The sequence below is a fragment of the Pleurodeles waltl genome, chromosome 2_2, assembly GCF_031143425.1.
Source record: "Pleurodeles waltl isolate 20211129_DDA chromosome 2_2, aPleWal1.hap1.20221129, whole genome shotgun sequence".
In the NCBI taxonomy this organism is placed as follows: Eukaryota; Metazoa; Chordata; class Amphibia; order Caudata; family Salamandridae; genus Pleurodeles; species Pleurodeles waltl.
Window position 1 is genome coordinate 27,619,242 of NC_090439.1, and position 22,699 is coordinate 27,641,940.

Genomic DNA, 22,699 nt, shown 5'->3' on the forward strand with positions numbered 1-22,699 from the left:
TGTAAATATTCAGGAGCGTAACGTGTGCCTCCAAGAAGACCTTGTATATACGTGAACCTCTCTTGAGTGTCTGTCTCATAGTGTATGGGGTGAAAGGGTACACTCAGCTTGATCAATATAGCTACCCTCCTAAAGTAGGTTGAGTACAATGAAATAAAGCTATGTGTGCTCCAGCATTTAGCGCACTGGCTAGGTGGGTCTCTTCTATAAGAGCAATGTCCATTGTGTGTTTTGAAGTATGCCAGGACATGGCGAACCTTTCGCTGGTCATTTACCCTCCACCCGTTCCATTGGAGCAACTTCAGCCTGTACTGTGACAGGAAGTCTATGTGGAGATGTGGTAGGTGTGTAAGTGTTTTTGTCCTGTTCCTCTGTCATGTTCCTATGTAAGCACGTGATGTCAAGGATAGATTAGTAATTTAAATTCATGGTTAGCCACTAACTATCCCCGCCTCCTAGCTAGGCGGAGTACATTATCCCTGTCTCTGTAATCAAGTAGCTTGGCAATAAAGGGCAGCAGAAGTGCTCCAGGGACGGCCTGGGTGCCAGCGCACTGTGAGCTTGTTCAATTATGAATACCACAGAGAAACTTTGTTTGCCAAAAGTGTCCAACAATATAGACTCAACATAACCCTCGACTCTCTTCATATGTACTGATTCGGGACTACCCATAATTATGTTCCTTCTCTGCAAGTGGGCTTCCAGATCTTCGTTTTTGAGTTTTATCAATGCTGAATCTGGGTTGGAATACTAGCTAGCACCATCTACTGTATCTGTTAGGCATTCTTCCTGGTGTTGAGGTGATTATTCAGCGGATCACTAGACTATCGCTCATCACGATGAGCAGGGTTTTCAAGTCATGTCCAAGTCATTGTGTCCTTGTGCGTCTGCTGCCATCTGTGTGTCCACTTGTGAATTTGGCAGTGGGATAGGCTCAGAGTATTTTTTTTTTTTTCCCCCCCCCAAAAAAACATTTCTTGTATCAAACTCGCGTTTGGATTGTCCCCAATCAGATTTCCCCATCTTTGAATGGTAAAGGGAACACAGAGTGTAATGAGATTTTCAGGACGCGTATGGCCCCCTCCCTATTCCAGTCAAGACATTACTGGTTAGAAATTCCTGCTCAGCCCCTCGGTCACGAGGTGCTGCTTGTAATCGCAGTGGCAGTGGGAGCTGCATCATATGAATCTTAGGCTAGTCTGGGACTTGCTAAAGTTCGTAATACAATACTTATTCCTTTACGGTGTTCCTACAGAGACCTCAATCCTGTTGTTTACCTCTTCAAAAGCAATGGCTGTGGTAGCAAAATATGAGCCAGTGCAGTATGAGCATGGCTGCTACTGGGGATAATGTAGGCATTGAGCATGGTGTCTGCTTATGTAATATGAGGGCAAGCAATGACTGGGACCTCACCAGAAAGGTGTCGGGACACGCTCGCTTGTGCAGTCTTCTGCTGTCTCAAGTATTGCAGTGCACTATAGTGCCTTGACTGCCATGTCTGCAACTCTTGGGCCACCGTCTGCCCCTCACCCCAAATGCCCGCGGTGCCCTGTGATGGGCCAAGAGCTCTACCAGTACAAATCATTGGTCTCTGCTGGCATGATGCAGTAGTCCAGACCGGGTGAGGAGGCTCAACTCCACGGGCTGAGCAGCTTCCGCTTGAGCAATAGGCTCTGCAGCGCCGGCGCACTCCTTCCTACTGTCAAATGGACAGCACCAGGCCCACAAGCAGCACAGGATACTTACAGGAGGCCTTTCTGTCATTTATTTTGCCATTGCTGTTCTGGTGCTACCAAGCCCAGGCCACTCATGCCGGCCTTCCTCCATGTCCAAGCGTGGTGTCTGGTCTGACCACTCTGGCTTAAATCACCGCAATCTCTGCCCCTAGGATGCCATATCTCGTGTGGTTTGTCTGCTAATGCTTGAAAATAACGGATATTTTAGATGGATGTTGAGCTCCAGGTTCGAAGCAAAAAGTTATGCACCCATAAAGTTTGGTGCCCTCTAGTGTCCCCAAGGAGTGCAAATCTTACTGCCCAATCGCACTATTGAATCTAGTTGGCAAAACATATTTACAAATGTCCTTATAAACGGACTGGATAAATACCTGCATAGGCTTATTGATGCAGACCAGTCGGCCGTTTTTGAATGCAGACAGACTCATGACTGTTTTAAAAGGGTTGCATATTTGACAAAGATGATTACCAAGAAAATTATCTTGCTTGTTTTATTCATGTTAGATGTAGAAAAAGCTTTTGATCATGTTTTTGGATTTGGTGTGCAGATGCATTGGTGGATAAAGGCCAATTACAATGCCCTTACTGCACACACCATTTTTAATAATGGGGTAAATCGAAGGGTGAGACATTACAAAGACTGACCAGACAGTTGTGCTCGCTGTCGCCCCTCCTGTTCACTCTGTCAGTATAACCATTGGAAGCAATATTACGAGCATAATTGGATGTCTGTGGAATTGATAAATTATGCCTTTTTGCGAATTATGTTTTAGTAATTTTAACTAAACCCAAGCAGTAATTGGCAAATGTAACCAGCAACTAGGAATGCTTTTGAATGAGTGTCTGGGCTTGAAGTTAATAAGGAGAAGTTTGATATACATTCTTTGAATTTACTGCCAAAGGAGGTGTCTGGATTAAATGATGGGTTTTAATTTATAAGGGTTATCTTTCTCATAAAAAACGTAGGTATCAGAATTATTCCCTCGCTGTTTTACAAGGTGCGAGTTATTGGGAAGGGCTAAGGAAAGATCTAACAAGAGACCTTGATAGAAGCAATGTACTGCCTTTATCGTGGTTGAGGCGAATTGCCGTCATCAACATTAATATTTTACCAAGACTTCTCCACCTGTTTCAGGCTATCACATACACTACAGAAAGCAGCCTTACAGACCTTGCAACTACAACTAGAAACTATCATATGGAAAGGGGAAAGGCCAACAATAGCTAGATTATTTCTGATGGCCCCTGGGTCTGGGGGATAGGCTGTCTTTTCCTGATCTATGGAGATACTACTAAGCAGCTCAGCTGTGGGTTCTCCAGGCTTGGACCATAATAGAAACCAAAAAGAAGTAGGAGTTACGGGCAGAACAGTAGAGAGCAGGCAACGTTGGGATGTCCTTCGGTTGCCAACGCAGACAAGACCTATCAATGCATAGTTAAACTGTATGCTTTGTACAGCCATGAAGACATGGGATGCAATAGACCCTATACACCCAAAAGAGAGGTTGAGGTTTCACAGATGGAGGGAATTATACTACCTAATTATTATTATAGGCCACTTGTTTTTACAGTGGTAGGTAGACTTTAAAATCTCGAAGACCAACTATCACCCACGCAGTTAAGCCACTGGATCATGTTGAGAAATGCCCGATATGACTGCATCTATCCATTTTGTGGTACAAATTGTTTAAAGCTAAAGAACATGCAGGCGTAAACAGCGAGCCAATCGAGTACACTGAGAACTAGAATGCTAAAAAATGTAGGCTGCATGTATAAGCTTGGCTGCCTCATTGGTAAGATATTTGGGAGAACAAAAAAGCAGGCTGTTACCATAGTCTGATCTGGAGCTGCTGGCGAAGAATCGCCAAGAGGGATAAGGCATTGCACCATTCTTCTTAAGTTAGGAACTTGTGTTGGTAAAAGCAGGAAAATGATACTGCTTCAATCGGTGGACCCATGGTGTGATGAGAAGAAAGTTTCACTGAGTAGATTTTGACCATATGAAAAAAATGAAAAAAATCCTGGTAGGGCTGGAGGCACAGTTAGACGAGTTAGTTAAACATACATGAACTGATCTGCCCCATCCCTTTTGGTCTTCCGGAATGACCTGTGTCTTGGGAAGACTTGTATTTGCCCTAAGGGCCTGCAAGCTTCTAGAAGGAGTAGATGTGATTTAGGGACTAACAAGATGTCCATAACTTCAGTTGACCAGGGTTTTAATTCTACCTCAACAATTGATTACGGAGTTTGATCATAGGCAAATCATTTGATCTCTCTGCAAACCACTTACCTTAATCGCTAAACTTGGGAGCTCAGAAATTCGCTAAATTATTGATGTAGAATTAAAGCTAACAATTGATTAAACCAGGCCTGATTAGTGCTCCAACCTGAGCTACTGACTGTGCACCGTTGAGGTGTAGATTTCATCTATCATTATAGCTCATTTTCAATAAGGTGTGTTTATGTGAAACAGTTTACACTACATGCTGGTGGCCTACCCTGAGAGAATCTTTCCAATGTTTTATAAAATCTCTTTCTCCTTTGGCAATCATATTTGTACATTGGAAATTATGGGAAATTTTTCAGTAGTCTGGGACAATAAGTTACAAAGCTCAGATTGTGGTGTGAGGGTAACGACTACTTTTGTCCTGGGGTGTAGCCATACTTTTGAACCTAAAACTTAGCACCAGGTACACTTAAGTACATTCTCTCCTTGATAGCATGCACTCGGCACAGTCAACCAAGCGGGAATGGTGATATCTTCCCTTGCCCAGCTGACATCAAGGTCTGCGACTAGCGTGTCTGCCTGTGCTGATTCAGGAATGCAGCATTAGTACCAGTGGAAGAGGTGGCACCTGGGTCACAAAGCTTTTGGTCCTGTGGAACTTAGCACTAGGTTTCTTCCTCTAGCCCAATTACAGAACCCAGCCATCAAAGCAGTCTGTCTAGAAGCTTACCATTGGTTTCTAGTCATTAATACCTGAAATGGGTTGAAGGATTCTCAATCAATGTAATATTACCTCTGGCGCTTTGAGTCCTTCTTCTTCTTTTTTTTTTTTTTTACTGCATTATACATGGGGCTTTTCTACCATCTTGATGCTTCTTGCTCACCCTCCCTTTTTTTATTTTTAAACGGATGGCTTCAGTTTATGCCTCAGCTTCTTTACAGCTGTCCTTCTTGTGAACAATATCCTGCCTCCGCAAAGTTCTATTCCATTACTATCTGCCCTTAGGTCAACAGCCTTGCCAAATCATCAAATCTGTCTTTCATCCTGGAAGACTTTGTTCGATGAATAAGTCCCAAGACATTAGCCTCCAATGAAAGGGGGTAATTCTTCCCAGTTAACGCTCGAATCTGGGTGCAGACACACTCAAAGAAAGTAGCAATGTTGGGACAACACCAAAACATGGGAGTGACTTCAGCTTCCGGTAGATAATTTCATGGGCATTCATCTGTGCTGGGGTATATGTTACGTAACCTGATGGGAGTGAGGTATGCTCTGTGTAACACTCTAAATTGAATAAAGTTAAATTGAGCATTTCTTTATACTGTTAAGGGATATTCAGCATCATCACCCTCTCCTTAGGTGTCAGCGGTCTACCTAGGTCTCCCACCCAGCTCTCAAGCAACAGCAAGTAGTGGTAAATGGCAGTTACCTTCTTACCAATCTGAGCATGAGTGAGCGTGCAGTGAAGGGCATCATAGTCTGGGGCAGCTGAACCCTCTCCAGAGCCGGCAATTGTAACTTGTGTAGTACATCTCTGCTATTTTTAATCCCCCAGATCAAGACCAATAGTAATCTATTACAATCTTTAAAAATTTGACTGAGCAGTACAACATGCGCCTTGGCAATGAAATCTGACCACCAGCATTGACTTGGAAAGGACCAATCTACCACTTTCTGAGACGGGAACTTTACACACAAACGCACGGATTCCTTTGAAGAAATAAACGTCGTCCCAAGATAACCTTCAACAGTGTCCTTATCCTCGTGGAACTCCAGGATTCCCAGATACCTGAAGGATCTCAGGCTCCAAGTTAAAGGGAGCAAGGGCAGATCGCCAGTAACCCCCTGTTGTCTGGAATGCAGGTGAAACACATTACTTATTTACACAAAGTCCAGCGTGAGCTCCAAGTCTTCCTGGATGATTCAGGATCACCAGCAGCTCATCCAGTTCTAAACTTTGGGTCCTGGGATTCCTGAGGATCTGCAACACGTACAAAGGAGGTACACAGAGCTCAAAATTAAATAATAATAGATTTAAAAGTGCAAATAAATACTAAGCAAATTGAATACTTTGAAAACGTTCGGTAAATGTGAAGGAATGTTGAAATTGGAGGCTAAAAGTTGTCTGTTTCCTCAGGTCGATTTGTGGGAGCAGTGAAAGTGCCTCAGACAGAATATAGTATGGACGGTGGGTGGCCTTAGATGAATATAGAAAAGCTTCAACCTTCCCCTTAAAATGTTTTATTTTTATTTTTTGTGTGTGAATGGAATGACATTTTGTCATTTGTGCATTTGTTTGATAAATGCTTGTGTTTGTTTTGATGTTCAGTTCATCGATAATGATTAATCAACGCTCCCTGGCTTCCATTGATGACTTAAAAAGGGTCCCCAGATTGCAATAATGATTCAGTGGGGAAGAGGGTCCCGGATCAAGTAGTGCTCCCCAGAAGAGTCTCTCTCTCTCTCTCTCCCTCTCGCCCTCCACGCATTATGCCGCAGTTTGGTTAATATTTTTAAAAGCTGCTGGGGAAAAAAATGACACATGACGAAGAGAAATGTGTTTTAAATGCCAACTTTAGGCACGCTTGCACATTTGGAACGAGGAATTGGTGATTGTACAGATTATGGGTACATGGACAACATGTCCACTCTTAACTCAGCTGTGTCCTATGCCTTGCTGCGGAGGCTGTAACATTTCGCACATTGGCGCCCGTTATTGGGTTTTCTTTTGCGTCACACTCTGGCTCTGATGGCTGGTGGCCTCGCCGCCATCCGATATGTAGTAGCCTTGAGCGTTGATATGTCATCTCTTGCTTCACAGTTCAAGACTAGATCATATTACTGGGCCACTAATCTTCATAAATCCCGTTTTGTTTATACGGGATTACCTTGTACTTTACATGGCTTGTTATTTGCAGGCAAACGTTCATTTTCTTGTGATTTTAGTGGCGGATCAGGACGGTATTGTTAATGTTATTCTCTACTGAAGAAGGCGAGGGTATTTAAACGCAGTTTGATTGTGGGAGCTCGATTTTAAGATCGTATGCAATTTACCTCTGGGGCACTCCGCCCCGCTGCTCTTGTGTATTAAGTGTTTTGTTTACTTTGGGGCGGGGTGGCGGGGGGCATGCCTATACACATTACTGGCTCGCAATCAGTTTGTGTAGCGTTTCCTTACGCATTGTGCGGATTGGTTCCAAATGGTGTTGGTTCACTTAACGAACTTCTTTGCAGTTGACGGACATTTATTTGCTGGCAAAAGAAAGCAACATATAAAAGCATGAATACAAACAAATACCAATTGGCCCGTCCACCCCCTCACCTTTGTTATCTTGCCCCGCCTGCTCAACTTTCAGTATGTCAAGAAAACAGAGGGATGGGGAGGGTTAATGGTCCAGTGTAAGACCTCCCAATGAATACGTAAATAATCAAATGGAACAGTGTATTTTTCTTTATTTACAACTTTCAGTATGGCCAGCAGTCAGTGTTAGTAACCATAAATCTCAATCCAGGGTTATTCAGAGATACTAATATCGGTGCTTGAAATGTACCTGAGTACCTACTTGTTTCTGAGAAGTGCAGGTACTCAACAATGAAAAGTATTACTTTTTTCTTGAAGTGTGGGTTCTTTTCCTCTCCAAATAAAAAAGTGCTGGTACTCCGTACCGGTGAATACCGGCCCATTTAAAGCACTGGTTTCTATACTCTGCTAAGGATGCAAACACAGCCTCATTTCAGCTATATTTTTTTACATTCTTCCGTTAACATGGCCACCAAGAGCGGTGTCTAACGAAGTTTCTAACTGTTATTGAGAGTGGTGGTAAACTTACTCTTGTTTGCTAAATTGTTTTCCCAAGAACAAGCTGTACTCGGGGGATGGCATCTTGCTAAACCGGTAACTAGGATTAGTAATGAGACTTTTTGTTGGCCAGGTGAGTGATGTGCACAGACTTGTTGTGGTGCTCTCTTTGCTTGTGGGTGAAGTAAAGTTGGTAGAGAACATAACAAGAACACCAGTCCTGTGATATAATTAATGCTTAATGGGAATGTTTAAAAAAAAATCCTGGGAAATTCATGGAAACATTTCTATATTTACACTGATTTGCAGGAATGCGCTTGGAGCAATACGTTTGCTAGTTAAGTTTATTAGAAAAGGGTCAGTAATGCTAATAAAATATAGGTTAGCAAACCAAAGAATAAATTGCAGTACATATCAGCCCTCATTGTTACTAATGTGACACTGCATTACACAGCTTATCACAGTCCAAATGAACACATTGATGGGGGGTTTGTTTTGTCCTGTGTAGCAGATTTGAAAACCCCATTATAAACCTCAGACACCTCTTGTTTAGATCTGTATTCAAGACAACGTTAATATTTTTTTTTTTTTTTTTTTAAAGAATACATGGGTAAAAAAAATGCATACGTATTTACACACAAGTGCCCTCTTCATGTTGGTTTGCTCAACTGTCAGTCTAATTTTGCTACTACCCACCACAGCGTACCTCATGGTGCAGGAGATAAACTCAGGTTAAGTTCTTGGCTCCTTTGCATCGTAAGCAAAAGCATTTTGCTCATCATACGTGCATACCTACCAATGTAGTGAATCCTAGTTTGTTTTAATGGGATAGAAGGAGTTAGCTTAGCCTCTGGCTTGTAGACTTGTGCCCCCGTCACCTAGTGACTTTTAACCTACTTAGCTTGCTCTGTCTTAGCCCATTTAATTATTTATTTCTTCTAAGATGGCTGCCTTGTTTATAGTTAGGCCACTTGTTATGAGTTACATTATCAGTGTCACCGCGCCAAGGCGTCAAGATCAAGCACCAAAGAAAAACAAACAGTGGGTGTTCACACTTAGGGATTTTCCCTCTCTATACTTTCGAGGGATTGTTGATATTAATTGCCGTCCCAAGCATGCCTGTTATCTATTGTTTAGGAATACACCTATGTCAGGGAACCTTGTAGATCTGTATAAATACATCACACTTTAGACAGATAATCGGAGGGATTCCGACCAGAGGGCATCGCCACCATCGCTGATACCGCTGCTACAGTCGGTTTGACGCTGGCCCAGTCTTCGTGTCCCTGTGGAGTCTGAGATAGAGACCTCATTCCAAGGTACCGAGGGTTGGGGGCTCCTCTCATGGACACGCCATTGGCAGATTAGGTTTAACGAACCCAGCTCTCCCTTAGGTAGGAGGTTAGGCCTTTTTATTAGGATAGTAGAGAATCTTACATCTCATATATCTTTTCTATGTATTGCAAAATGGTGGGTGTCTTCGTAACAATGACTCTTGTCTTCACAATACTGTTACTTGCTATATTCATTATCCTAATCATTGCAGTCCATGCAACTTATCGCAAATTGCAGTTATGTTAAATAAAAAGCTATTCTAACTTTACTGCATCTGTGTCATTGCCTGTGTTTGTATGAGACATAATATATCTGTGAGAAAAGGGTAATCTCCGTTTAACCACGACATTCCCTGAGATGTTTTATTTTTGAGTCCATGCGTAAACGGCTGCCATAAATCACCTTTTACTGTTATGTTTCTGGTGAGGTGCTGCTAGTGAGCCGGTAAGGTTGGGCTAACAGTTGCAACTTGGTGTAGGAAAGGCACAGTCGCCTACAAACAAAAGTACTGTCATCCTTAAACCAGCAGTCTTGCCCAGAGCAAGAGTCCAAACTACGACACCAACAAAAAAAAGAAGTGCACATTAATGCCAAGAGTGGTGGGCCAATAATTTATTATGGCAATGCTTTTTTTTTTTTCTCTTTAGCTTTTTTTTTTTTTTTATCCTTTTTTCAATTTTTTGGTCTTCCTTGTCTTGTGTGTAAAGTATCTGTGCAGGTTACAGTAAACAAGTCGGTTGTTCTAAGCAGCTAGAAACTGGATTTGAGACCTATAGCGAACAGAAAGTATTTTCTGTGTACAAATGCCTAAGGAAGTCTCCGTATACCGATTTGGTTACCTACTGTGCTACACTTTTTGTGCACAGTGCTACAGACACCCTTTAATGGTCTTTATGGGAACCAGTGCTGTACACGGAGCTTTCGAACTACGACTGTACGAAAATTGTTTCAAAAGCATCTGAAGGTCTTTGCGGAAATGCAGATTAGAATATTTACAAACTCCAACAGGTGGGGTATAGCAATGCAGACTTGTTTGCAGTCTCAGTGGGCCGTCTCCTGTTTCAGGGTGTTTTAAGAGGGCACAACAAACAATTGATTAGTAGAATACGTGATAATTTAATCGCTTCCATTAATTAGAATTTTTGCAAAGTAGTTTGAGCTTTGTAGATGATCTCTTAGACTTAGAGGCAGCGCGTTCATGTGATAAAAGCTGAGTTGAGGTCTATGTTGGGGTTGTGGAGAACATCTGTCCCCTATAGGTCTATTTGTTAGTTGACCCCTGGTACTCCCTGAATGTAGAAGCTCTTTTAAATTTTGAAGTGAGCTACTCTGCCTTCTTTCCGGGCAGATGTTCGCAATTCTCTTTGGCTCACATGCCTGTTTTTAAATATTTTTATATTTTCCTTGATCATGCCTCCTGCCTCCCTAGACCTTTGCAGCAAGGACAGTGAACACGGATAAAACTCAAGGACTTAACTAGTTCGAGAGCAGCACGAAAGTATTGCATATGTCTTAAGTTTGCTTTTAAGCACTATTTGTTTTTTCTCCCTATCTTTGCTGAGTCACTGAGGCAGAGCATGTTTTCAAAAGGGGCGGTGCAGAATAATCCTATTATAAAAGCCTTGGCAAGCAGCGTTTTAGAATCTGCAGTTGAAAAATGTTGATTGTGAAACTGTAGTGTAAATTGTAAAACATTTAACGTAAAAGTTAAATATCTCTGTGTAAACAGTTTGTCTTCTGTATTTTGAAACATTTCTTGTTTGTCTCTTGCTGGTTGTACTACTGCGTGAGGTGCTGCTTACTTAAGAGTCTTGGGAGTGAGTATCCAGGCAGGAAGACTACGTGTGGTGGACTAAGGCTAGAGTGTCATTTTTATGGGCGAGCACAAAGTGCTCCATCCATTCTGTAATCTCTCTTTGGGCTTCAAACCACATCCATGCCACGTCAGTCACTTACATTGGTTCGTGGGCTTGCCTTTTAAAATCCGCTTGCTTTCATTTGTGAAAGGCATGCATACGTCCTGCCTTTTCCGGTGTTTAGCCCACCTACACAGCACAGGTAAAGTACCAAAAACAGACGAGGCTCGATGTTTTCAGCCAGAAGTCCAGACTACTTTTATCTGTGTATTTTCCACGCAGCGCGATTGCGCTGCATTTCACATAGCGCGATTGCGCTGCTTTTATTTTATTTTTATTTTTTTATTTTTTTACAACGCTAATACCTCTAACTCGAACAAATGCGAGACCCGTTGCATTGAAAATGCTTGTTTCTTTTCCATCCTGGCATACCTCTTATTTGAAACGCACACACAAGGTAATGGGATGATGCCTGCAATAAATCTAATCACTGGCAATTGCTCAGGGTAGCATTCCAGCTCATTGTTCTTTTGACTCCCACCCGAGTCGGAACACAAGACCCGTTTCTCCTTATTGTGGTTTTTGAGGCGAGTGTAGCTTGATTGCATAATGCTGGATCCATACTGAGTGGTCAGGTCGGCAAAAGAATGATGGGTTGGAAAACTACCCTGGGCAATTGTCTGTGAATTGCAAGCTTTCCTGCCATCACCTTCAGGAATAAAGTTGAAAAAAGGAGTAAAAGGATCAGAATAAAAAGAAAATGCCTTCTAAACGCTTGAGAAGGAGCAGGTCATTTCTGAGTCGTGCCTGTAAAAAAATTAAATCGAACCCCTTAAATAAGGGTGTGCAGCATCTGAATGCAAAAAAGTTCGAACTCTATTTTTCCATTCCTTCAAAAGGACCCATGTGAGAAAATCGGTGGACAAGGCGGGAAATGTTCTCAGTACCAACAATATCTCCCAAGGTTCCGTCCAGGGTATTGACTTAAATCATATGATGGATGCGGGCACTACTTAATGGGGGGGGGAGGTTAGGGGGATGGATTTACTTGTTGTCTCTGCCTCCCCCTCTTGAGTAGGGCCAAGCAAGCTGAAATTATGGCAGAACGCCCGTAGTAGCTCAATCTAATCCTGGTTCCCCTATGCTAAAACTTTTTTAGTAGTACTCCCTCGGACCACTTCCTTTCAGGATATAAGTTCTTCAGAAACCCCAGATTTGGTCTGTGCAGGGAACTTTTCCAATTGCCCTCCAGCCCAACACCTAGGCCTTTCTGAATTCTTTGAGTGCCTCAAAATAATTCGTTTGTCTATTCTGGAACTCCTCAAACTCCATAAAAAATTCTGATCACACTCAAGATATTATTGTTTCCATCCTGAAGGTTCTATTAGTAAAACAAAATGCAAGCCACCCTCCAGATGAGTCAGCCAAGATGACTGTAAAGGATGTATGTCAAGGTTTGGGAGACTAAACACAGATGGTACCTGTTTGCAGTTCTTAACTGCTAGAGATTTGTCGAACATAGGTGATATGTCCACCCACTCCAATAAAGGAACCCAAGCAGGAAAATCACAACTGGATGGGACGTGTTAAGAGCTTCACTTCTAAATACAGAATCGCAGTGGTATGTGTGAACATTTTGTGACAGAATTAAGGTTGCAAAACTATTATGATTATGATTATTTTTTTGTAAATTATTTTGATTACGTTTTCATTTTTTTAAATTTTTTTTTTGTTTTGTTTTTTTTCTCAGACACCTCAGAGGAGGTGGTAACCATTTGTAAATAGAAAGAGGTCACTTCCCCTTTGAAGGTTTCAACAAATATATTTTTTTAAGAGCAGGCAGTGGTCCAACGGGCACTGCCTGCTCTTAAAAAAAAATGAAACTTAAAAGTGAATCTTAAAATGAGACTTAACTTGAAAGGTTATTTCTTTTTTTATAATATATACCAATTTCCTCTAAGGAAATCAGGCTGCATTTAAAACATAATAAAAATAAGTATTTGCGATACAATGGGTCTCGCCTTTGCACAAGCTAGAGCTATTAGTGTTGTAAATTCCTAACTGGACTTTTCATTTGCAATTTATGTGGTAAGAAAAGTAAAACAGTTGACAGAAGCAAAACAGTTCAAAGTGCCATGGCGACCATGAGTGTGAGCGCGAAAAAAGTAGTTGGCTCGTAGTCAAATGTATCGGCAAACGTGCAATTATCCATGTAAAAGGTTAGATGGCCAAGGCGGTAACAAAACTGCCCCAAGAAGGGGCAAACATAAAGCATTTACCAATGATATCAAAGGATTTTTGAAAGACAAGCCCATGAACGAGGAATGGTGAAGGGCGTGCGGTGGGCTTGGTTAAAATCCCATAGATAGATCACAACACGTAAAAGTGCTTGCATGCTTGACCAAAAAAAAAAAAGTGCTTTTTAGGTCAAAAGCTACCTGACCAGCACACCTGTCTGTTATGCTGAAGACATCTTGGGAACATTTGCAAAGCTTCCATGGGAGTGCATTCCACCCATTGCATAACATTGGCTTTGTGGTTTGTAACTATTTCCGTGCTTTCTCTTTGCTGGCACTAATTCTATTAGGCTGTCCAGCTTGAGTTTATCCCTTCTGGTGGCCAAACCTTGTTTACTTTATGCTTCCGATATCTCACTTTATGTAAACCGGCCTTTAAATCTTGTTCTTATCTTGTCACATTTGCTGTGCATTTTAACACAAAGGTCAAATGTCCGGCTCAGTCTTCTGATGGGAGCTTAGTGTTTACTTTTCTTTCTGTGACTTCAAAGCAAGAGCGTTTATTTAAAAGTAAGAGGAACACAGATTACTCTCCCGATGGAGCCCGCTCGTATCCCTCCTAGGCTCTAGTTTACAAGGCTATAACACAACCCTTAAAACAGCCCTTTGAGAGCAGAGGAGCATGCACATTCTGTGGCGGTGCTAAACCAATTTTCATGTAGATGTTCTCCTATCAAAGCACAGTTGGCTTTTTCTGAATGTGATCTTCTAGTGAATGCCTAACAAACTTTCTGCTTACAGTCCGCAAGTCATAGTATCGGCCCCATTTAATAATAAGACACATTAGCAAGCCAAAATGTGGAACCTACACAACTACACATAATGAGCCTCAGTATGTGAAACACGTGCAGTAGCAACTTGTCATAAAAACCTAGACACCACAGATTACTGCTTTCCTGACAACTGCAAACTGGAGCCTGGAAACCCATTACATTATTTACACTATAGCCTTAAACATCCTGCCTATGTCAAAACATTTTTGTTATAGTATTTGATGGTGCATGTTTTGTCAACAATGAAATTGGTGAACATGTTACGCTGAAACAACGACGTACCACCATAGCTGGCTTTAGTACTGCTGGTGTCTGGTGCAACAGTCTTTGTTGGCGCACACTCCTTCTCCACCACCTCCCCCCCACCCCCCCCCATGACCTCCACTGGTTGTCTGACTACAGCTGTCCAACAGATTCTTTTTCTCGCATGTTTTTCATTTTTCTAATAGCCCTGTTCATATCGGTGCAGTGCAGATTGTACTTTACATCACCCACACATTATTCAGAGACAATGAATCGTAATTGTGTAAAACATGGTTTAAGAAATGTTACAAAAACTGGTGGCTCGTATACCATGTAGTCCTCATTTTCATCCACACTGGTAGGCACTTGGCGCTTGGTTGCAAGAAGCAATGACTGGATTTCAAAAGTAAGTGTTTGGGGAATGCCTTTATTGATGATAATCTATTTCTAACCAAACTTTTTTACTAACGTGAGGATAATAAAAGGCTGCGGACAAAAAAAAATTCTAACATAGACCTTGCACTTTGCGTGCCACTCTTTGACTGTTCATAGATCACTGTGCTATATTAGGGGGATCTGTCACAAAAGCAGTAACCCACTGAGGTATCTACATAACCTACACTTGTGGGATCTGCATAGCACATGTTCTTTGTAACAGGCATATTGAGTCTCTCGCAACTAACATTTGACATAACTGGGTTCTCTTGCCAACAGATAGACTAATCACCAACGTTATTGTGACATTATAATTGTCAGCATTGCTAGACATACAAGGACTTTGAGGAAGGTGCTTTTATACTTCTAAAAGTGTTTAAAAGACTGCATCCTTCGAACTCACTGCTAGGTGCGGTGCCACCATTTGCTCTGCCCTGTGACTGCGTGAGACCTATTAGCTTTATCAATATTTTTGTCAATGTTGCACAGAAGCCGACCTTCTGTGCACCATAACTTAACGTGTTTAAAAAAAAAAAACAGCTGTACAACATGGCTTAAAAACATTACAAATCCAAATTAGTAGAGAGATTTCAAATGTTTTCTTTGCTATTTTGTACAGCTGCCTGGCTGCTACGCAGCATGGTGAAAAAAACCCGATATAAAGCGAACCGCGTTGACCGCACTCTTTTTTTTGGAGACATTTTAACCATGCTGCAATCGCAGACATTGTGGTCAGCTGACCTCAGCAGGCCACCATCAATGTGATGGCTGCAATTACTAATGGGTCGCAGATTGCAACCTATCTCTTTAATCTTCCTGAGTTACCTCAATCTGCGACCCACTAGGAATCGTTAATTAGAAGTTAAGTTTTGGAAATCGCAATTCCTACTTTTTGTACATCTGGCCCTTAGTTTGATAATACGTGCAAATTTATGGTACAACAAAGACCCTGTTTTCAGAGTAGCGGCTTTTGCAAGAGGGTGCTAGAGAACAGAAAAATCCCAACATTTTATGTTTCTTTTTAAGGTTTGCTGTCTTGGGGGTTTATTCTGTCTCCTACCGAGACACTTGCATAGCCAAATAAAATGAACATACTGTACTGCAAGGCGCTTTCGTAATAGAAAGAGACCCTTTCTTGTAAATACCAATTGTGGACAATGTGAAACTCAAACTGAAAACCAGAATAAAAGAAATACAGCTTTTGTTACATTGAATGTGCACATTTGTAGGCTTGTTTTCTGCTGAGTACAGCAATAATCCTTCACTGATCATCAAAAAACTTATGTTTGCACACTTCTAAAACAAACTTTTTTACTCATGGAGTTAGAAGTGGTGCTGGGCACTTTTTCCTTTTATGGTGTGTAAAAATAAATGGTTAACCAAATCTGCAAAATTTCACTGGTTCTCTGTCCACCACAGAAGAATAATAATAAATGGTTAAGGGCATCTGGTCATCCTGCCACAAACCATGAACGATCTATTTCTTTTGCAGTTTCAATAGCTAATACGGTTCATTCTGACTCAAAGAGGTAATGGGAGAACCATGTGAAACACTCAATACATTTGATGCACCCTTTGGTGAGGTTTAGCTAAAGAGCAAATTTGGGTGCTTTTGTTTTGCCCAGGTTTGTTTTGCAGGAGACTTGTGAGAAGGGGCAGTGTTAGATCAAGGATAGGTTAATGGTCTTTGCTTTCCTTTTTAAGAAACCTTTGTATAATGCACTCCACTTGTAATCCCTTTTGTATCCATGCATGTCAAAATGACAAAAAAGTGAACTAATGTAGCCACAGAATGTGCCACATAATGCTGCATCATTTGCCTTGTCATGGTGCTTAGTCTCCCCTGCTACATAATTTGTTGTTCCGCTGCTGCTTAATTTTTGTTGGCCCTAATATTACCAGTGTTCCAATAACCCTCGGGCAGCAGCTGCAGTAACCTTGCCCTCAGGTTATTAAACGCTTGGTAATGACTAAAACAGCAGAGATAATCTTGGGGTTATGGTGTTATCGGTGTCTCCTTAGATATCAGATGTTCAAAAGGCTGCACCTACAAGTAACGGCGGAGACAATAGTTATCAAGCTATCAGGCTGTCAGAATGGCCATAGGTGGTAGAGCTGTGCCGTAGGTACACATCTCTGCTACCCCGCACATCAGAGTACTGTATCTTGAGGGGCATCAGCTGTTGCTGAGGGATACAGAGAATATTGGTTTTACTTTACTTCAAGCACACAACTGTTATCGGTTTCAAGGTTCTTAGGTGCTATAACTGTGTTGGTATTGTAGTAATGTAGTTGTAACCCGATGGCAACCATTGTGCTTTGCATGGAAAGGGCTGGATCTTTTCCTTGCTGCCATTTTGAGAAAACCACCTTTAGGTAGGTAAAATAAAAAATTTAATAGTGCATTGATTGCATAAATCCATCAATGAGGTGAACTGCCAGCAACTCTTTCCTAGAACATTTGAGCATAACATTGTCTTGCAAATGTTCCATGGCACTACACTCTGCTGTCCGAAGATTTGCTGAAAAGAAACTGTAACCCAAAGACTATCTCCGTTGTCCAAGGTCTGACGTCATAAGATCTGTTCAAGTAAGACTAGAGCTCTACTGTTCAGTTACTACTGGTAGAAGAAGACACAGATCTCATGCCGCATTTGTCCCTGGGACTAGTACAGAAGACCTTCATGTTCCTTCCAGCTTTCCTTAAACCTTTTGACCCCTCAATGTGGTGCTCTCAGTAGAGATTAACTATAAACACCTTAATGTATCACTTTGAGGTGCTCATGTCTTAGAGAGTCATTGTTTTTGTTTTGTCTCAGTTTTTGTCAGATGTAATGCATTGTTTGCACAAGCTGCTATCATTAACAATGTCAAACCTTTAGCACCCAGGTGGTGAGGAGGTTCTACGGGAACAAGCCGGTGGAGATGCCACGGAGACGTTTGAAGACATAGGCCATTCTACAGATGCGAGAAACATGTCCAAATCATTCATAATTGGCGAGGTTCATCCGGTGAGTATAATTTAGTAAAGTTTACTTCTGTGGTGTCACTGTTGAAGTTAAACTCTTGTTTTTCATCTGCTAGATGCACTCTCTAAACAAAAATACTGTTGGTGCAGTTTGTCAGTTAAAAAGAACCAGACTCATGAGGCAAATCACCCTAGTTCGGAAATCTGCATTCTGTTGTGTTTTTTTTTTTTTTTTTTTGTTCCACTAAGTAGTTTTCTCTACTTGTTCCGCAGCTATTTTTCTCAGATGGCTGGGAATTTCTTTTGACTAGATCCTTGCCACCACGTCCAGGACTCCTGTGCATGCTACAGATTACTGTTACCCAAAATCTCCATTGCATGTATGAAACCTTAGTCTGGTCTTGTGGCTGTCCGCCTTCTTGGATTTGTTGCATATCTAAGCTTGGGTCTGTGACTGGAGTGTGTGGATATAGGTGGTTAAAGTGGGAAGTTTTTTTTCATGCATGGGCTCCCACAGTGTGCAGATGCATACACAGACCGATAGTGTACTCGTATCAAGAAACATTCAGGAAGGACAGAGGCCTTTGCACATTTATCTTAATAAAATCACGGTTCCTAGTTTGACTTTAGAGATAGTATAATGCTAGCAACATTTATATTAGAAAGGTTAGTCATTAGTTTTAGGAAATAAATGTGTCAGTCCAGACCCCTAATTTGTATAGGAGTCATGTCTTCATGAGTAAAGGGATGGAGTGTATAGGGCCCAGCTGAGCACGGAATAATGTAAGCCAAATGGGAGAGGTTCAAGTTCCTTTACAGCATCTGTGGATGTGTGGAAGTTTTAGTTGAGAAACAAGCAGATGGAGGATAAAGGTCAAGGCACTCATCTGGGAAAGGTACTGAGGCACAGACCAAAGTTGAGCAGCAGTTATCATTCAGATGTCGCCAGTGGTAGTTGACTCACAATGGGTGATGGAAGCCTAGACCCTGTATTGGATAGTAGTTCTGTGGCATTTGGGAGGCCCACCTGGAGTGGCTGGAGAAAGCCAGACACAATGACCATTGTTGACACTTGGGGAAACTAGTCTTAATCCGTTTTCCAAGTCGGAAGGCTGTGAAAAAGGCCCAGAGTCTAAAGAGAGGACAAACTTACTATAGAGTCCACAGTTGTGATTACAGGCAGCATGAGGTTGTTCTGTATGGTGATCACTGTTGTGCATGGCTGCCATCGGGGCATTGCGCTCTACTCAGTTTGATGTGGGAATACTCCACAGTCTTACTGTTTGGTAATCCTTGTCCTAGCATCATAAAAACTTTTAAAAAAACAAAAACTTTTTAAAATATATTTTACTAAGTGGCAAGTGTCTTATGGTTATTGAGTGGTACGGGTGGTGCAGGGTAGAGAAGGTTTCTTACTTTTCATACACTCTGGTTTTAGAGCGTGACTGAATGTGGACCATCCCAAAATAACGTTCTTATTTTTTTTGTATAACACTCTATTTTGTGTTTTTGTTGACATTGAACGCACAAACGAGCTAACAACTCCTCGGTGCTCGGGATGAGATGGTTACGTCTGCTGCCATGGCGCTCAGCGCGTCTCTTCCGATCACAGGCTGGGGCGGGAGAGGCATCAAAGAATAGGAAAGACCTTTCCTTTCCTTTGATGTCTCTCTAAGCATTTCTACAGCATTTCTATTGATAAACAATAAAGGGGAGTGACCCTTTCGCAAGGGTCACTCCCCTGGGGGAGGCAAATTGATTTCTGATGGATACAACTACCTGTGGATTCCTCACCTAATGAATACTCCCATGGCGCCAGCATTCGACTGAAATCTTCTTACTAGTCTCTGCACGTCGACGAGGACGTCACTCTAGCCCACGCGACGCCGTCTGACGTCATACAGGCAATAAGAGGTCCTCGCCGACGTGCCGATGACAGTTCCCTTTTTTCCGTGCATTCGAAACGGTTATCTTCGAGGGAGCTACTGTTACCTTCGTGGTTACAGTGTATTGTCTGCTGCGTAGTCTTCTCTGCGGTAATAATGTCTCAGAGGAAGTCTGGTTTCAAGCCCTGTCGAGAGTGTGGGGGCAAGATGTCAGTTACAGATCCTCACTCCGACTGTCTATGGTGTTTGAGCTCCGACCACGACGTCTCGACTTGCGATTCATGTCAACACATGAATCCGAAGGCCCTCAAAGAGCGTGAGGCCAAGTTATTCATGGCAAAGTCAAAGAAGAAGGAGAAACATCATAAGAAGTCTTCTTCGCCAAGGTCTCACCGGCGTCATCGAGACTCCTGGCGCCGTAGAGACTCACGACGTCATTCCAGCAAGGATCCTCGTTCAAGGTCACCTTCGGCTCGGCGTCGGAGGACTTGGGAGGTCAGCCCCACGGTCACGCCGCATCCATCGACGCCGTTGCCCTCTCCGGCGTCACCGACTTCGCCTGGTCAGGCGTCGGTGATTGAGGTGGTGCAGCCTCTTGTGTTTTCTCCGGCGTCGCAGACGTCGAGGCCGGCGTCTGGGTCGCCCTCGATCCAGGCACCCCAGTATCCGGCTTTTCCCACTCCTGGAGCCGATAGTACCGCGTTTCTTAATGCGATGTATACCATCTTTCAGCAGATGGCTCCAGGAGCTGCTCCGGCTGGTCCTTCGGGGCCCTTGGCCTTTTCGTTGGGTGATCCTGCGCCTCTTCGGCCGGCACCCTTTATGCCCTTTCTCCCTTTTGGGAATGTGGGTTCGGCGCCGGTGCCGGCGTCGGTGGCCGCTCCGGTGGCTTCGGATGTTTCGGCCCCGAAGGTTGCCCTTCCGTCGAAGTCAGGATTTTGCCCTGTGACTCCGGTTGGTCCATCGGCTCCAAGACCTCGTCCTCCGGCACCTACCTCGGCGCCGAAGCTGCCTGTGGCGCCGGACGCGGCGTCAGATGCTTCTGGAGATCGGCGCCGTTCTTCGATGTCGGCGGAGGCCATGTCGACTCCGCGTATCGAGGAGAGACTTCATTCGAGGAGGCGTGCTCTCCGTCTTTTAGAAGAGCAGGAGTACCAGCGAGTCTTAGAGGAGGGAGAGATTGAGGACTCTGGAGACGGACTACATGGTCTGGATACAGCCAGTGGGCTGGACACTTCCCCTGAGTGGGACCTTTCATCTCCAGGGGAATATACGGAGGAGGCTGCTTCCTTTCATGCTGTGGTGAGGAAGGCAGCAAGCTTTTTGGACCTGCCTTTGCCGGTGGCAGAGGCGAAGCAGAATTTGCTGACAGAGATATTGCATCCGGCCTCTGCTGCAGCTGAGCCTCTCTTGCCATTTAATGAGGCTTTGCTGGATCTGGTGTTGGAGGTGTGGAAGAAGCCGGTGTCTTCCTCGGCCGTTCATAGGGCTGTGGCCAGGAGGTATCGAGCTGCACCATCTGACCCTGGCTTTCTCTCTAGACACCCTACGCCGGAGAGCTTGGTGGTGCAAGCCTCCTGTTCCTCAAAGTCAGCGCCTGGTTCCTTCCCGACGGTGCCTGGAGACAGAGACTCCAAGAAACTGGATGCGCAGTCCAAGAAAATATTTTCGTCATGCAGTTTGGCGTTGAAGGCCACCAACGCAACGTGCATTCTGGGGAGGTACATCCATGCTCTGATGGATGATATTTCGTCTTCATTTACGGAGCTCCCCCAGGGTCTCTTGGATGTGGTCTCGGACGCCCAGGCTGCCGCGACCCAGATTATCCAGTCTGGGCTGGACACGACCGACTCGGTGGCAGGGCGATGGGCACGGCTGTGTTGGCAAGAAGACAGGCCTGGCTCCGAAACTCAGGGTTTTCTGCGGATGTGCAGTCGACCCTGCTGGACCTCCCGTTTGATGGGGACAGACTGTTTGGAGCCAAGGCAGATTCGGCCTTGGAACGATTTAAGGAGAGCAGAGCCACAGCCAAATCGTTAGGACTGCAAGCTCCTTCTTCCTCTGCCTCTTCTAGATTTTTCAGGAGGTTTCGGGGATTTGGGCGTGGCTCTTCTTCCTCTTCCTTTCGGGGGAGGTTCCAGCAACCCGCCTCTTCCCTCCCCTATAGGTCATTTAGAGGGAGGGGGAGGGGTGGGGCCCGTACCAGAGGAGCCTCTCAACAGCACTCTGCCTCTTCCTCGTCCTCTGGAGGGGTGCAGCAGGGGAAGCAGCCTTAGGCTTCCACCGTTTCCCACTCACTCCTCTCCTGTAGGGGGAAGATTACAGCATTTTCTCCACAAGTGGAAGTCTATCACAACGGACACTTGGGTTCTCGGCATTGTGGGGAAAGGCTACGCCCTTCCCTTTCGGGAGTTCCCGCCCCTCATCCCGCCCCGCCCATCGTATTGTTCAGAAGAACACCTCCTGTTGCTAGAACAGGAGGTTCAAGTCCTCCTTTCAAAGGGCGCGGTAGAGTTGGTCCCAGAGCAGGAAAAGGGTCGAGGTTGTTACTCAAGATACTTCCTGATTCCCAAAAAGGATGGTCAGTTGAGACCAATCCTGGATCTGAGGATCTTGAATTGGTTCCTCAAACAGGAAAAGTTCAAGATGCTGACCCTAGCACAGGTGCTTTTGGCATTGAACAAGGAAGATTGGATGGTGTCTGTCGACTTGCAGGATGCTTACTTTCATATCCCGATACTCAAGTCGCACAGGAAGTATCTCCGGTTTGTGGTAGGGTCGCAGCACTATCAGTTTGCGGTCCTCCCGTTTGGTCTTACTTCAGCACCTCGAGTCTTCACAAAGGTGATGTCAGTGGTTGCGGCGGAGCTCAGAAGGAAGGGGATAGCAGTATTCCCTTACTTGGACGACTGGTTGATCAAAGCCAAGTCCCCGGAGCTTGTGTCGCATCATCTGCAGTCAACAACCCAGTTGTTGTTCGACCTGGGCTTTTCGGTGAACGTGCCCAAATCTCACCTGGAGCCCTCTCAGCGCCTCCTGTTCATAGGGGCAGTACTGGATACAACATTGAGTCGAGCCTTTCCTCCGCCTCAGCGGATTCAAGATATTCAGGAATTGGTTCCAATGTTTCGAAATGGAGCGGT

General features: G+C 43.8%; 1 protein-coding gene across 1 annotated transcript in view; it reads left to right on the forward strand.

Moving 5' to 3' along the window:
- The window catches only part of CYB5A (cytochrome b5 type A), a 148,577-nt gene that overhangs the window by 55,069 nt on the left and 70,809 nt on the right, over window positions 1–22,699 (forward strand). Inside the window, exon 2 of the mRNA XM_069219438.1 lies at window positions 17,585–17,713. Within this exon, the coding sequence (XP_069075539.1) occupies window positions 17,585–17,713 (129 nt within the window). The remainder of the gene's footprint in view (window positions 1–17,584; window positions 17,714–22,699) is intronic.